Source organism: Podarcis bocagei (assembly GCF_964188305.1).
Source record: "Podarcis bocagei genome assembly, chromosome: 8".
Lineage (NCBI taxonomy): Eukaryota > Metazoa > Chordata > Lepidosauria > Squamata > Lacertidae > Podarcis > Podarcis bocagei.
The window spans coordinates 59,991,929-60,007,205 of NC_138133.1; the positions used below are offsets into that span (position 1 = coordinate 59,991,929).

The window sequence follows — 15,277 nt, forward strand, 5'->3', positions numbered from 1 at the left end:
GCTCCCTTGACCAACTATATTCTTTCTGCGGCACCCCTGTGGGGCTCAGGAGCCCAGTTATGTCACCCCTTGCCTGTAGAGCTGAGTGTCCCTCACCCTTTCTTGAATACCCTCCCTTGTGAAGTGTTCCCTCAGCCTCTCCTTGGGCGTCCTCTGGACAGTCATTGTTGCTGCCCCTGGTCTCTGAGCTGCCCCACACCACCCCAAAGAGAGGTGCCCCCTGACACAAGGGCCTGGGACTTGTCTGTCCATTACCAAAGCAAGGGTTGGCAGACTGGCTGGTTGGGCTCCCTCACCCACTTGCTTGCTTACTCCGAGGCTGCCTCAGCTCCTGGCAACCAGCCCAAGAGGTAGCATTTGCCAGGGGAGCTTGTAGCCAGGGCCGCTGCAATAAACAACTGTGCAAGCCTTTGGGAGGCCGAGGCATGAGAGGGCATCGGAGGAGGGAAGGAAAGAGGGACAGAGGCTAATGTTGCCCACGGCATCCCTGACCATCATTCAAGGCACCCCAGGGTGCCATGGCACACTGGTTGAAAACCACTGGCTTAGGTCATTAAGCCCTAATTTGTCAGAATGTTTTACATTTTAAATTATAACCCACATTGGATCTGTTGTTAATGTTGAATCTGACCTTCACCATAAGATCCCAAACAAATTGCTTGCTGCTGAAATACTCCCATTTTTTTTTGCTGTTTGGGGAATACAATTAAGGAAATGAGATTTCAGTATCTATCCATCCCACCATAAATATTGGGCCATCAAAAATCACACATTTATGCTGCAGTGAACACACACAACACTATTGCCAAACAACATGTCTAGCCAAATCCCTCAAGCATGTTATTCCTGGAAACAACTGATTTGTCTACAGATAAGAAACATAGTATTTAAATGCCACTGTGCTCTTTTGAAAAAGGCTTGGGCCACCTCTAATCCTGTTTGTGCTACCTGGTGTCTGTTTCAAATGACGTGTGCCACACCTGAAAGCAGCCCTGTTTAGGGAAGTTTTTAATGTTTGATCTTTTTTGTGTTTTTAATATTCTGTTGGGACCCGCCCAGAGTGGCTGGGGAAACCCAGCCAGATGGGTGGGGTATAAATTTAATAATAATAATAATAATAATAATAATAATAATAATAATAATAATAATAATAATAATAATAATAATAAACTTATTTATGCCAACCTGGGCAGAGCATTTCCCAATACAAGACCATAGATAAAATGGCCCTGTGGCTTTATTTGAGCTGCAGCCTTGTTGTGGAATAAAACTACTTTGACCTAAAAACTGAAAACATGATGGGAAACTTTGGAACCCATGCAGAATGCTTTACTAAAAACAGTTCAATTCCATGTGCTTGTAGCCTCTTGTTCTCTATAAATGTGCAATTTGCTCAACTGGTTCCCCCTCCCCTTTCAAATTTGATAAATAGTAAAACATTTTACTAATGTTATACCTACTTGTTTTTATGTTTCGCTTTTTTACTTTGTATTTCACTGACCAAAGCACACTTGGTGAGAAGGTGGGATAGAAATCTAATTAATAAAGTTTACTCGCAATTGAGCCCCATTATGCTCCATAGTTCTTACTCTCCGGATCTTGATCTTAGGATCCCTTCCAGAAACAGCAGGGCCTTTAAAGACTAGAAATCAGAATATCATTTCTATTCTTTGATATTAAGCAGGGTCGGGCGGACTTCAGGCTTACAGGATCTTTTGTTTTGTTTTGTAGACTAGAACTGTATTCTGGTTCCCAAAAAAACAAAAAGAATCCTGAGTCCAAAACCAAAAGTGATGGGAGCTCACAGCCTTTTCACCCAATAAACCCAAACTTTCTTTAGTACAAATTAGGGCGGGAGCGGGGGTGTTGTTGCTGCTGCTGTCCGAAAGAATCCTTGCTGCAGGTGTACTAACAGATCCCGATTTACCACCTGAATGACCAGAATTCCAGGCAGGTTTGTAACCCAATGATCCCGCTTTCCTAGCGAACGCCTGTCTTAAAATCCACGCGTGAGAAGCGAGCAAAGGCGAGCCGGCTCCCAGCCCCTCCTTCCCGGCCAAGCTGCACCGGAAGGGGAAGGACCGAGGCGGCGGCGGCTTTGCTTGCCCTGGATCCGCCTTAAGCAGGGAAGGACGTGGGGCTCAGGAGATGCTGCTCCGGGCTGGGGTTCGCCTTCGCGCGTCCAGCCTCCGACTGTGGCTGCGGGGCGCCGGGAGATGTCACGCGCTCCTGCTTACCGAGAAGCATCCTGGAGTCCTGGAGCCGGGCCGGCGCTCCGTGGCTGCCCTATACAGGCCGCGACTCGGGTGGCGTGGAGCCCCGGGATCTCTCTCCGCGATCGTGGGGAGCGAGCAGGTGCTGCCGCGTGGACCGCTTCTTTTTCTAGTGGTAGTGTCCCGGGAGTGCTTGCTTTAATTCTGAAGGGAGTCAGGTGACAGGCGGTGGATCGTTTACTCATCAGATGCACTATTAGGCCAAGCGCCATATGATTTAGTGAATGGTGCATGTAGATATAACAATCTGAAACTCAAAATCCATGTTTATCTGTTTTTGTTTTAGGTTCCATCTCTCCACGTGCAGCCTCTTCGCTGCTTCAGCACATCCTCCCTGCATGAAGATTCTGAACATGGCAGATTAGTTTATCGTGGAAATTTGGCAAAGGCAGTGCTAGGTGAGTATATTAGGGTTAGGTGTCTTGTTATGTTTTGGTTCTAAACACTCTGAAGTATTTAAAATTACTTTTCACTGGGAATTGGGACCCTCTGTCCACCAGAAACTTGTGTAAAAGGACGTAAGTTGGAATGCCTTGCTTCTATGGCAGTTGAGGATTTGCCAAGTGAATTTGATAGCTGGGGGGGAGTGTCAGCAGTGCAGCACTGCTTCTCCTGGACTTTGATATGCCTAGTGGCAATTTGTCACTCTCTGTAGCCCAGGGCTGCATAATAATAATAATAATAATAATAATAATAATAATAATAATATATTTATACCCCGCCCATCTGGCTGGTTTTCCCCAGCCACTCTGGGTGGCTCCCAACAGAATATTAAAAACATGATAAAACATCAAACATTAAAAACTTTCTTAAACACAGTACATTTAAAGCACATTCTGCCCCCCTCCCCCAAAATCATAAGAACTGTAGTTTGTTAAGGGTGCTGGGAATCGTAGCTCTGTGAGGGTTAAACAACAGTCATATGATATTTTTTTTTGGGGGGGGAGTGTCTAACACAGTAATAGCTGCCCTTCTGAGGATGTATGGGCTCACAAGCTATTTCCAGTCTCTAAATATTAATTTGTCTTTCTCTTGCAGGCGTGAAGTTCTTCTCTTACTCTACCAGCATGTTTAGTCTTAGCATGATACCTATTATCTTCTACAAAACTGGTGTGGCTGTCGACAACCTTCCCTTGCAAGTTATGTTTTACAGTGTTATAGGATTCTTTACATTTGTAACTCCAGTTACTCTGCATTTGATTACAAAGGGCTACATCATCCGCCTGTACCACAAGCCTGAAACAGACACGTACACAGCTATTACGTATAATGCTATTTTGGCGGAAAAGAAAACTGTGTTCCATCAAAAGGATGTGAAGGTTCCCGACATCAGCAAGATGTTCACATCATTTTATGCTAAAACGAAATCAATGCTTGTTAACCCTATGCTTTTTCAATATCCTCAAGACTATAATCACCTTATGGGTTATGACAAGCCCTTCACCTTTGACTTCGAAGAATCAAAAGAATCCAGTGAAGGGAAATAGATGTTTCTGAATAAAATGTGTGTATACGTGCAGACTATTCAAAATTATTTTATAGAATCCAGGATGCAAAATCCCATAGCAGTTTTTTTCTTCATTAAAAGTAGTTTGTTCAGTAAAAGGAACACAGATTAAAATGAATAAAACTGGAGTTGGTTACAAAAGGAATTTACATAAACGGGATGATGTTTGGTCGATCTTTGATTAGCTTAAGGCTTGCTTTTAATCATACGAAAGAGTCTTTTGGTCATCTTTGGAAAATCAAATTAAGCCAACATATGCATGAACTCCTTACAACCTCACACAGCTCTTTTACCCTTTATTCAAGCAGGGAAACAATTCAGGAAGCCGCATTAACCGTGGTTTTCCATTTCCGATGTAACAGGAATGAGAGTTAATGACTTTCCAAACAAGCCAGGATTCAGAACCATTAACTATAGCTTCCTGTGCAGATGGAACAGTTCTTAAATTGCTCGGAGAGTGCATGGTTAAGAAAGGGTTAAGATTTTGTTGTACCTGAAAACCTCTTTGGTCTCAAATGTTAAGAATTGAATATCCTGAAAAGAGTCTGTATCAAGGAATGCACAAGTGTTTGCTAAGATGTCTCTACCTATATAAACCACTAGAGGGACTCATAACTGTAGCATTGGTGAGGCCTTTGAAAATAGCAACATCTTTAAAGACTCTTGACATAAACAAGCATTACAGTATAATAATTCCAAGAAGTGGAACTATTAACACAATATTTTTCATATTATTTTGTAGAATTATAAAATGCAGCCAAACGATACTGATGTGTTATGCAATAAAATACAAAGAAACGTACTGAATATGCTAAAAATCCCAACAATTTATATATTATGGTTGTTATTCCATAAATTTATGGGGTTACAAATTAGGAAAAGTCTTAAATTTATTCAGCAGCTACCTAAGTATCAAGATGCTAGGTGCTTGTCTAACTTCAAGTAACTGATTTCAGAGAGTTTGACCTGCAGCACTGAAGGCCCAGTTTTCTGGTACAAACTAAGCACCCCTGGGGCATGTGATACTCTCAGCAGTGGGCCTTGTGAGCAATGCAGTTGCTGGGCAGGGTTATATCGGACAAGGTGGTCCCTTGGATAATTTGGTCCCAAGTTGCTTATGTCTGTAAATACCTAAAACCAAAGTCTTGAACACTGGTTGGTACCATACTGACAGCCAGTAAATCGCCCTCAGCAGACGTGTTACATAATGTTGGTGTCAGGGACTGGCATGACACTGACGAGTGTGCACTGGGAGAAGGAGGGCTGTGATTTGTGGGAAACTGGACCAGCCAGGAGGCCAGAGGCAGGGGCAGCTTCTAGAGCAGGAAGAAACAGGTCAGACAAGAGCCAGGCGCTTCCCCACCTTCTCCTGCACCACTGTCTCTCAGAACCAGGAAGGGATTGAAAAGGGCTAAATAGAGGAAGTTGCCACAAAGGCACAGACTGCAGCCTTTGTGGGGAAGGTATATAAACTGGTGGAGGGGGAGTGGTCCCTTGCAAAGAGTGGGATCAGCTGCCAAGATGTAGGAATCTAGAGCTGTAGAAGCGACTATTATCTTTCGCACTAAAGAGTTAACTATATCTGCCTGTGCAGATACAGCCAGTGTGGTGTAGTGGTTAAGAGCGGTAGTCTCGTAATCTGGTGAACTGGCTTTGCTTCCCCGCTCCTCCACATGCAGCTGCTGGGTGACCTTGGGCCAGTCACACTTCTCTGAAGTCTCTCAGCCTCACTCACCTCACAGAGTGTTTGTTGTGGGGGAGGAAGGGAAAGGAGATTGTTAGCCGCTTTGAGACTCCTTAAAGGTAGTGAAAGGCGGGATATCAAATCCAAACTCTTCTTCTTCTTCTTCATTCCTTTGGCTGGGAAATGCTCTTGACAGTTGATGGGATGTTCCAGTCAACAACTTAGCTGCTGCACTCCAGCTGCAACTTCTAAACTAAGCCTGGAGGAAGCCCTACATTGAGCACATTGAAGGAATATCATCTTGAGGTTGCCACAACGGCCAAGCTATCTCAGTCCAGGAATGGCCATAGGTCTCTTACTAACTGCTACAGAGACCTGCTAAAGGGCAGGAAACTGCAAGAAGGAAGTAGCAGGAGGGAATGACTTGTGGTTGTCTGTATACTAATGCACAGAGTATGGGAAACAAGCAAGATGAATTGGAGCTGTTAATGCAGGATGGCAAATATGACCTACCGTAATAGGCATTACTGAAACCTGATGGGATGAGACTCATGATAGGAATGTGTCATAGACTTATAGGGGGTCTTTCTGGTGGGCACCAGTGTCTACTCGGATACCTAGTTTCCTGGGATTTCTTATAAGTTAATAGTGTAGTTATGCCAATTAATGCGTATAAGGAAATTCCATGTATCCCAGTAGCGGACCTCCATTTTGGGGCCCCTGAAGCTTGAGTGGTCATGGGGCCCCTTCACAACCAGCAGCGAGGTCTGGGTAACCCCTGCTTTCTTCTTCAATAGGGTTGTTCCACAACAGATCAGAACACCTTTACAACATCTGTGCTACTGACTCTCAAACTTTGGGATTGTAAAAATATATGTAACAAAAAATTGATCCATTTGAATCATGCAAGTCAAATTGAGTCTACTAGACCCCCCAAAATTAAGCAACATGGACCCCTTCAGGACTAGGGACCCTGAAGCTTAAGATTTATTTGTTCCATAGTAGATCTACCCCTGGTGTATCCTAACTATATCAAAGTCCAGAGATTTCATAGCAATAATATGTTCTACAGGAAATGTTTCTATGCAGGTGCTCTGGGAAAACAATATTTTCATACATAGCATGTACCTGAATAAATAGGGACGCGGTTGGCACTGTGGTCTAAACCACTGAGCCTCTTGGGCTTGCTGATCAGAAGGTCGGCGGTTCGAATCATCGCGACGGGGTGAGCTCCCGTTGCTTGGTCCCGGCTCCTGCCCACCTAGTTTGAAAGTATGTCAAAGTGCAAGTAGATAAATAGGTACTGCTCTGGCGGGAAGGTAAACGGCGTTTCCGTGCGCTGCTCAGGTTTCGCCAGAAGCTGCTTAGTCATGCTGACCACATGACCCGGAAGCTGTCTGCAGACAAATGCCGGCTCCCTCGGCCTATAGAGTGAGCTGAGCACCGCAACCCCAGAGTCATCTGCGACTGGACCTAATGGTTGGGGTACCTTTACCTTTACCTTACTCAGATCTAGAAATATTTTCTGAATTTCTTTTTAACCATAACAGTTTCACCTACTTACCTTTTATCAACTACACACACACACACACAAAGAGAGAGAGGTGTCATTCCGCTTTATTAGTTCTGAAATGCCAAATCACTGCATTTTTATTGTCTGGCATTTGGAGGACACAACAGAAGCAGTACAAAAACAACAACTCTTGAATAAATGTGATATGAAATACTATAGGATTTCAACCGCAAGCTATAGGACAGGCACAGATGGGAGGGGAAGCAATATGTGCACCCCAAAACCTTTGCAGGCACTGAAAGCAGGGTTATGGATGAACACCCTGGTACCATCATGAGCTCAGATGATCATGAGCAACTTCCTCATTTGATATTGTGAGACAAACACGATGGTTCACTAGTTTTCTCTTTTGCCGTTTTAGAATTCACTTCTTGAAATGTAGTTTTGTCCAAACTAGGTTAGGTATAGATAATCAGGCAAAATTAGGGTATTCTTCTTAAGCAACTGGGAAAGGCTTTCAAGCATTTGAAGCGCACCTTCTGTAGAAGCATAATTAAAAACGACAAGGGGAAAAAAGCCCCTGAAATCACGTGTCTGAGGGTGGGTGACTAAGCGTAACTTTCTTCCTCTTAAGTAAAAATGATGCAATACCGTCTTGTATCCTTCTATGTGACCTGCTCTCGAAATGGTTTACAGACATAGAAACATGTTTCTGCTTGTTATGATTCTCTCCGTTTGTGGATTTACTGTGGCAGAAGACAGACACCTGCTTTGCAGTTCAGACGACGTAGACATTTTATATTCCAACTGCAGTAAGTAAAGTATCAGATGGCTCTAATTTCCAATAGCGTTTGTGAAATAATTAGGATCACTTCCCCCTTTCCTCTGATTAAAGCTCCAGGTGTTTTCATTAGGATTGCACACGTTAATTTCTGTCTCCAATTTCCGTTTCTTTAAGTAAGACAGAAAAAAAGAGTGTGCTGCAAATAATGCTGGAGAACAACATGAATAATTGCTGGCTTTTATAGTTTTCAAGGGAGATCAGCCATTGCTTCTCGGTCCTCATATACTTTGGTGCTATCGGAGATATTTCACACTTGGCACATACTAGCTGAAGGCCAAATTCAGTTGTTTTCATGCATCTCATGTCTCTTTAAACATTTGCAAATAGCAGTTCTGTGGGGGTAGGGGTGTGATTTGAATGTGACCAGGCCAGGATATGTGCATAACTCTTTCTACCTGCCTCCATTTCCCCCCAACAGAAGTCACACACACTGTTATTTGCTACATTATGGAAAAAGTTATGTGTGCATGCTAATGTGACAAGCAGCAGTTTAAGGGAAGCAATTTTCACAGGGGAAAGTGTGTATGTGTATAAAGGTTTATACCCCTCGCCCTGCATATCAGTGCTGATCTGGGTCGGCCTCCCCTGAGGTGGCTGCCATTTCTAAAACTTCACACAGATCAGAGATGCTGGTGCCTCGCCCGGTTTGTTTGTCCCTCTGTGAGCCTGTAGACAGCTTCCTCATTCCTCATTCACCATCTTAACACTTTGTAACGTATTATCGTTGGGCCTCTGCCAATCTCTTTCCCGGAAACTTCTTCCTCTTTTATGACTTTCACTTGGCCTTGATGAACATACCATGCTACTGCTATTGTGTGTCCAGGCAGAGACCCCCAGCCCAGAGAGACGATAAGAAGGAATAATGACTCGTGACAAAGTGTTATGGAATAAAAATTGGCCACAACTTTATTAAACCTTTCAGATGTAGGAAGACTTGGCTTAGGCATTGGGCGTGTATCTCTCCCAGCTCCACCAGCCGGGGGAACTGGGGCTCCTCATGGTGAATGGGATATGGGAGGGTGCACAGCAAGATGCTTATGTATGCTGGCAGCCCACCCCATATCCCTGCAAGGTAGGGAAGTTCACTGACAACCTTTCAGTGTATGGCCAGTGACTCCCATATACAAACCCCTTTAAGAGGGGACCCTGGAATTGCTGCCCTGGGGGGGGGGAGGTTGTGAATTCACCCCACCCCCATTAAGGGAAGATAGACTAAAGGATTCGGCGGTTGCTGTCGGCTCCGCCTCCTATTTAAGCAACTGGCCCCACTTCCCTGTGGTGCTGATTGGCTGAGGTTAGGCAGGAACCTCCAATGATTAGCACAGGGAGGGAGGCCAGCCCAAACAGCTGGTGGGTCCCATATGACCAAGGTGCTGTGCGTGGTCCCACAAAGGGCACCCACAAAGGAAGGTGTGAGCGCTCATTGTTTAGAAAGTACATGTGGTTAGCTAAAGGTATTAAATATATATATATGTGGATAACCATAAAAGGGTGGCTTTACTGTATTTCCAAGTGCATCACCACAGATCAATGGATAAAGTAGCACAATGCAACGTGGGTGTCTGTAGTACTGTACTCCAGTGTGATCAGGATGAAAAGCCAGAGAGACAGAGCAATGCTTGATTTCTGTTTGAATCCAAGGCTGCTGCGATGCGAAAAGCAAGACCCTTTTGGAGTGGTGTTTTTTTTTTTAAAAAACAACAAAACTGATTCCTTATTTATTTTATAAGTTTTTTTATATTTTGAATATACAGCAGACATTTTCCAAAAAACCCCAAACAAAAATACTTCCCTCAGGGAAAACACTGTACAGATTTCCTCTTATCATATGATTTTGGAAAACTTTATGTGCTTTGATTTGACTGTTTTGGAGTGTTAATGCTGCGAACCCCTCCATCATAGTCTCAGTTCTCTCTCTCTCTCTCTCTCTCTCTCTCTCTCTCTCTCTCTCTCTCTCTGCTGTCCTTCATTCCAAAGGAATCTCACACCTCTCAGAGATTGGGGTGAAGTGCAACAATATTAACTTCAAAGGTGAAGTGTGTTGCATTTTGCATTTCAGCAGAGGCTCTAATAAGGAAGTTCAAAGGTTTGTGCCATTTTGTAATGAGATTTGCAACATTATTAAACTTTCTTTGTTACGCAGGTAGAGGCCTTCCAACAAAAGACTTCTCCTTTACAGTAGAGCCGTGTACACTAAAGCGTAATAGAAAATGGCGGGGAACTCTTTTCTGGATTCCAAGTAAGATATATTCCTATTTCAAGTAACACCAAGCTCATTGCTTTACATTACTACGAGATGCACTTCAACCTGAAAGTTTTATTCATTGCTGGGCTGTATTAACTGGTGGCTTTGTACTTATGGGAGGTTGTTCCACGGAGGTGGGGAGGGGATCTGATTGCCATATCCCATACTGCTTGGGAGGGGTGCGTCTCCCAATCTCCAGAAACACTTTTTGGGAAGGGGTGCTAAGTTGAGGCAGGGTGTATTAGTGAAAATCACGTGTCCTGCCTTGCACTAGTGATACAACCTATTCCATAGAACTCCAGAAGGAATGCTGTTAAAACTTGGGCAGAAGAAGACGTTTATCACAGCTGCTCAAGGACAGAAAGCAGATGTTGAAAATCAACTCACAAATGAAGCCATTTTGTCCTTAGGCTTTTAGAGAAGATTTTATCATCATGTGGAGGTGGGAAGGAGAGACATTTGGCATGAGCCAATCCCACTTCCATTGGTTTGTCCATACATTTCACATAATTTACCCTGGATGTATTCTTATTTTGTTTGTCCGTTTAGAGGTTCTCTGTAATACTGCAAGCAAAGCAACCTTTTGTTGTTTTCCGGACATTTTATATTTGCTAATGCTTCTGAGAGCCAGGTATCCTTAGTGAATTTTCAATCCTGCGTTTGCTACTGAAAAGGGAATATGGGAAACAATGACACAATGGGAGAATGAAGCTTTTATCTGTTCCAAGCTGTGTGTGTGAAGAGGTGGAAGTATGAGGATAATAGTCTACAATTCATGTCTCATTCATCTAGATTATTACACAAAATACATTGTAAAAATTCCTTTGGATTTGAATGAGCTCAGAAAGTGTTCTAGATCACAAGTGTATTTTTGCCTTCCCTGAAAAAGCCATTGAATGTTGTCAAGATTGTAACTGAAATTGTTGCCATGTAACATGCTTTATTGTGTTAATTTTTATAGGGGCTGATTTAACCATTTTGAGAGCACATGTAAACATATGGTCTAAAGGGTTTGAAGCCGTAAAATGGAAAGGTACCCTTTGCGAAGGTGTGGATGATGGCTATACATTTTGTGGAGCTCTGAAGGGAGGTAAGAGTACATTATGGCACCTTTAGCTGACATATAGGGTCTGCATTTGCTCTTAGCTTGAAATCCTCCACAGGCTTTTCTAAGTCTCCTGTTTGTTTGTTTGTTTGTTTGTTTGTTTGCTAAAGGTATTTGGACAGTTGTGTGTCCAAAAACTGGGACACATGTAGAAGACATGCAAAATTGTACTGGGACGAGAGTAGGTCTTACATGGGGCCATCACTTTTTCCCTCCATCACACTTTTCTAGATCTAGCCGGATCATAGCAGAACAACAGTTGTGACTTTTAAGTCTTTGCTACCAGGCTAAACTAATGATATAGTCAGTGGTAAAGTGGGGAAAGGGAGCATGTGCTTTGCCCACAGAAGGGCCCATGTTCAATTCCTGGCATCTCCAGGTATGGCTGGGAGGTTCTCCTGTCTGAAACCATGGAGAGCTACAGTCAGTGAGTGTAAGCAGTACTGAGCTAGAGGGGTCAATGTTTTGATTCAGTGTAAGGCAGCCTCTCCCTCATACAGGTAGCTACTTTCAACTGATTCTCATCCCAGCCATACTCTTCCATCAATGACTTCCATAGGGCTAAACCAGTATTGCACTAATTGCTATGCACAAGGGTAGTTCTATGTTAGCAAACATGCACCCACAGCACTGTGCTAGGGCACATTTTCAGTTCATGTGGGGTGCCATTAATACCATAGCAACTGGCCTCTGGAAAGTTGAGGCGTGGCCCCTCTCACTACTGGCTATTTTTGCTTTTTGAAAGGAAACTCTGGGACTTGGGAGACTTAGGGAAGTTAAACAGATTACCCCCTCCCAACAAAAAAGGGTAAAACTGAAGATGTGTCAGGAGACAGGATTCTTTCAAGAAACAGTAAATTTATATATTAATTTCAGTGGATGTTACAGGTTTCTAAACAAGATGGAAAACGTGCAGCTTATATTTACTTCAGTTCCTTAAACCAAATTGTAGAGGTGTTACAGTTTAGGCCTTAAAACTTAGGTTCTGAAACAAGGTGGTACTTTCTGTCAGTTTTCCAACATTCTATAAATCTCACTTCTGAGGCTCCTCTATTAGATGCTACCCCTCTACATTTGTTCTAGAAATCCCACCCACTGAAGAAATGTGTAAACTTCTTAAGGTACAGATACAGTATTTGTATAATTGTAATTTTTTTCAGCTTGTAAACCAAATTGTGTATATAGAAAGGCAGTATACAAATGAAAAGTGAAATTAAAAGTGAAATGAAAGAATAATGGGATAATGTTGTTTTTGTCATGCTCAAGTTCTTGATGATTGTTCTTCTGCAGAGACAATAAACACAACTGTGAGAATCAGTGGTAACGAGCCAACATATGCAGAGGTACTTTATGAATCAAAACTTGATAATATAAAAGTATTATGTATTATTATTATTATTATTAATTAAATTTCTATACTATCCTTTATCTGAGGATCACTGAGTGGTTTACAATATAAAAATATAAGAATAAATAGCATAGTAACAAACAAAACAATACTGCCCCCCAAGTTCAAAAGGCCATAGATTTGACTCATTAGAGTCAAAGGTCCGGGAGAAGATATGTAATGAAGGCACCAGGAGAGCCTCTCTCTTGAATGGAGGGGCTAACTTGGTGTTATGTATAGGTTGTGTCATTTTATGGGGTGAAACTTAATTTTTTGCAAATTTCTTCTGTGAGGGGTCTTAAAAATATGTTTTTGGGTGTGAGGAATTTAATTCTGCTATTATTTTTGTGAGTGGACAACATTTAGCAGTGCTCATGGTTTGTTCCTCTCCAGATAAACCACAAATGGAAACCAAGCTTTGTTCTTAGCTTACAACTTGTGTTTTGTTTAAGATCGGGGTCACACACAACTCCATGGTTTATTCCCAAGGGAGGAGGGAAGTGAGTACAATTAATCAGCATGCACCAGCACAATGGTTCATTCACAGTAAACTATAGTTTATTTTAGACTATGTCTTGCCATGACTTGCAAACAGATCACAGCATGCAGTATGGCATGCACCAACTTCTTGAATAGCTTTCTGCTTCAGATTACAGGAACAACTGTTGGCTTGCTGGCGAGCCCATCCTTTTGAGGATGGAGGCTGCTTTCCATTGACATGAATGAACAGTTTGCTTGCCTGGGAGTGTCACATGTGCAGATGAATACACACAGGGCTTGGTTTAACTTGCCAAGGACTATATTGTGTGCAACCACTTTTATGACTACTCTGATATGTCAATACTGTGTTACCTAACATTCTGGGAAATTTTTCAAAAAGACAGAAACCAGTAAGTACCATATTTTTCACTCTATAAGAGGCTGCAGACCACAAGTTTTGGGAGGAGGAAAACAAGAAAAAAATAATAATTCTGAATCTCAGAAGCCAGAACAGCAAGAGGGATCGCTGCACAGTGAAAACAGCAATCCCTCTTGCTGTTCTGGCTTCTGTGATAGCTGCGCAGCCTGCATTCTCTCCATAAGATGCACACACATTTCCCCTTACTTTTTAGGAGAGAAAAAGTGAGTCTTATAGAGCAAAAAATACGGTAATAATACAAATGCTTGTTGACGCATTGGACCACTGACTCACTATTCCGGAATCCCCTGAAATATCAACTTGAGGCAACTTCAGCAGATAGTTCTAAACTAGCCCTCAGCTCCAATGAAATCGCTGAGACTTAAGAACGCACAATATAAGCACCTTTCACAATTACAAATTAACTCATTTTCTTTCTTTTAGGGAGAATACACAATTGTTGTAAAAGCATTCGCTGGTCATCACAAGGAGCTGATAGCTTGCCTGAATTACACAATCATCATTAAACAGCCACTTTCAAACTAAAGAAGTTCTTCTCAACCATTTCACAGCACAAGAGCTATTTTCCAGAGAGCAGTGGAATCAAATCTAGTCACAGAAATAATCAGCTGAAAGGTTCTGGTTTTCCAGGACTGTTGTCTGAAAAATTAGAAGATGAAAGCAAATGTTCATTTCTATCACCGCTGTTGCTAAAGGCTGGTTCTGTGTGTGTGACATTTACACATATGCACACACACCATATGAGTACACACATCTGTGTACTCCTTGAGCAGCAACTGGTTGCTTTCATAATTTACTGAACATTTTTGGTGTGTGATTAAAAGTACTGCCGTGACTGCCTTTTCCTTCTTGCTATTTTTCCCACATCACTCTCTGCTGTTGGTGAATTAACAGCTTGTATAAAAGCAAGTATAAATGCAGGAGGCCACAGGACTAAGCTTTGGGCTTAGCACACCCATTTTGCTTTTCACTGCCCATAGAACTGCAACATAAGCCAAGGTGCATGTACAATGTCCACGCGACATGGTCAGGTGATCTGTGTGTCATACTGCATTTTGATTGGATCGTCTATTTTAACTGCTTTGAGACTCTACTGACAGGCTGCACACACACTATACAATTAAAGCCCCCCCCCCCAAAGCAGCTTAGGAACCGTTGAAAATATCACAGGCTTCCCTAGGGTCATGATGCCTCTTGCACATCCTGCAAAGCTTATGATGTCACTTGCTGAATTTCAGATGCCTGCCATTCTGAGCAATTCAGATTTTGTGGCCAAAACTGAATGAGGAATCCTTAACAAAGGATCCATTGCAGAGAACAATACATTTGTGTTTGATGAACAGCAGCAACAAACAGTGGCGTAGCGTGGGTTGTCAGCACCCGGGGCAAGGCAAGTAATTTGTGCCCCCTAACCCGTGAATTTTAGCACTTGAGTCTCTTCTGCGCCCCTCCCAGGTGTTGCGCCCGGTGCGGCCGGCCCCCCCTGCACCCCCCACGCTACGCCACTGGCAACAAAGCACGTTGCGGTAAGGGAGCGTATAGAAAATGGCGACATCACACCCTGTTCCGCTTACCGCTTTCCATGAGGATGAGAAAGCCAAGGCTGGTGCTTAATTTCACTTTTCAATGCTTCCTTTGTCACACTTCAGAAGAAACGGAACAAAAGAGCATTGTCTCAATGAACAAGGAATTATTGATGTTCCCTGTGCATCATGTAGCATCACAGTCTCTGCTGCAACTGTGAGTATTCCTTTTTTCACATTAATATGTCACAGCCAGGTGGTTTCTAGTGAAAGAACT

At 42.8% G+C, this 15,277-nt stretch overlaps 2 protein-coding genes across 4 annotated transcripts; both read left to right on the top strand.

Annotated features, from left to right (window-relative positions):
• The first annotated feature begins 2,081 nt into the window (after positions 1–2,081).
• Positions 2,082–3,925, top strand: TMEM70 (transmembrane protein 70). Its single transcript, XM_081204137.1, has 3 exons — positions 2,082–2,355; positions 2,560–2,671; positions 3,312–3,925. Exons 1-3 carry the CDS (start codon positions 2,149–2,151, stop codon positions 3,758–3,760), a joined length of 768 nt encoding a protein of 255 aa, XP_081060263.1. The 5' UTR covers positions 2,082–2,148; the 3' UTR covers positions 3,761–3,925.
• A 2,292-nt stretch (positions 3,926–6,217) lies between these two features.
• Positions 6,218–14,312, top strand: LY96 (lymphocyte antigen 96). Of its 3 annotated transcripts, XM_081204189.1 has the most exons (6): positions 6,218–6,235; positions 7,674–7,789; positions 9,965–10,060; positions 11,028–11,156; positions 12,462–12,514; positions 13,901–14,312. In XM_081204189.1, the coding sequence occupies exons 2-6, from the start codon at positions 7,684–7,686 to the stop codon at positions 14,000–14,002; spliced, it is 486 nt and encodes a 161-aa protein (XP_081060315.1). In that variant the 5' UTR covers positions 6,218–6,235; positions 7,674–7,683; the 3' UTR covers positions 14,003–14,312. The 3 variants fall into 3 exon arrangements, with proteins under 3 accessions (XP_081060315.1, XP_081060316.1, XP_081060314.1); XM_081204188.1 differs by lacking the exon at positions 6,218–6,235 and having other exon boundaries at positions 7,616–7,789; XM_081204190.1 differs by lacking the exons at positions 6,218–6,235; positions 12,462–12,514 and having other exon boundaries at positions 7,607–7,789.
• Positions 14,313–15,277: the final 965 nt, after the last annotated feature.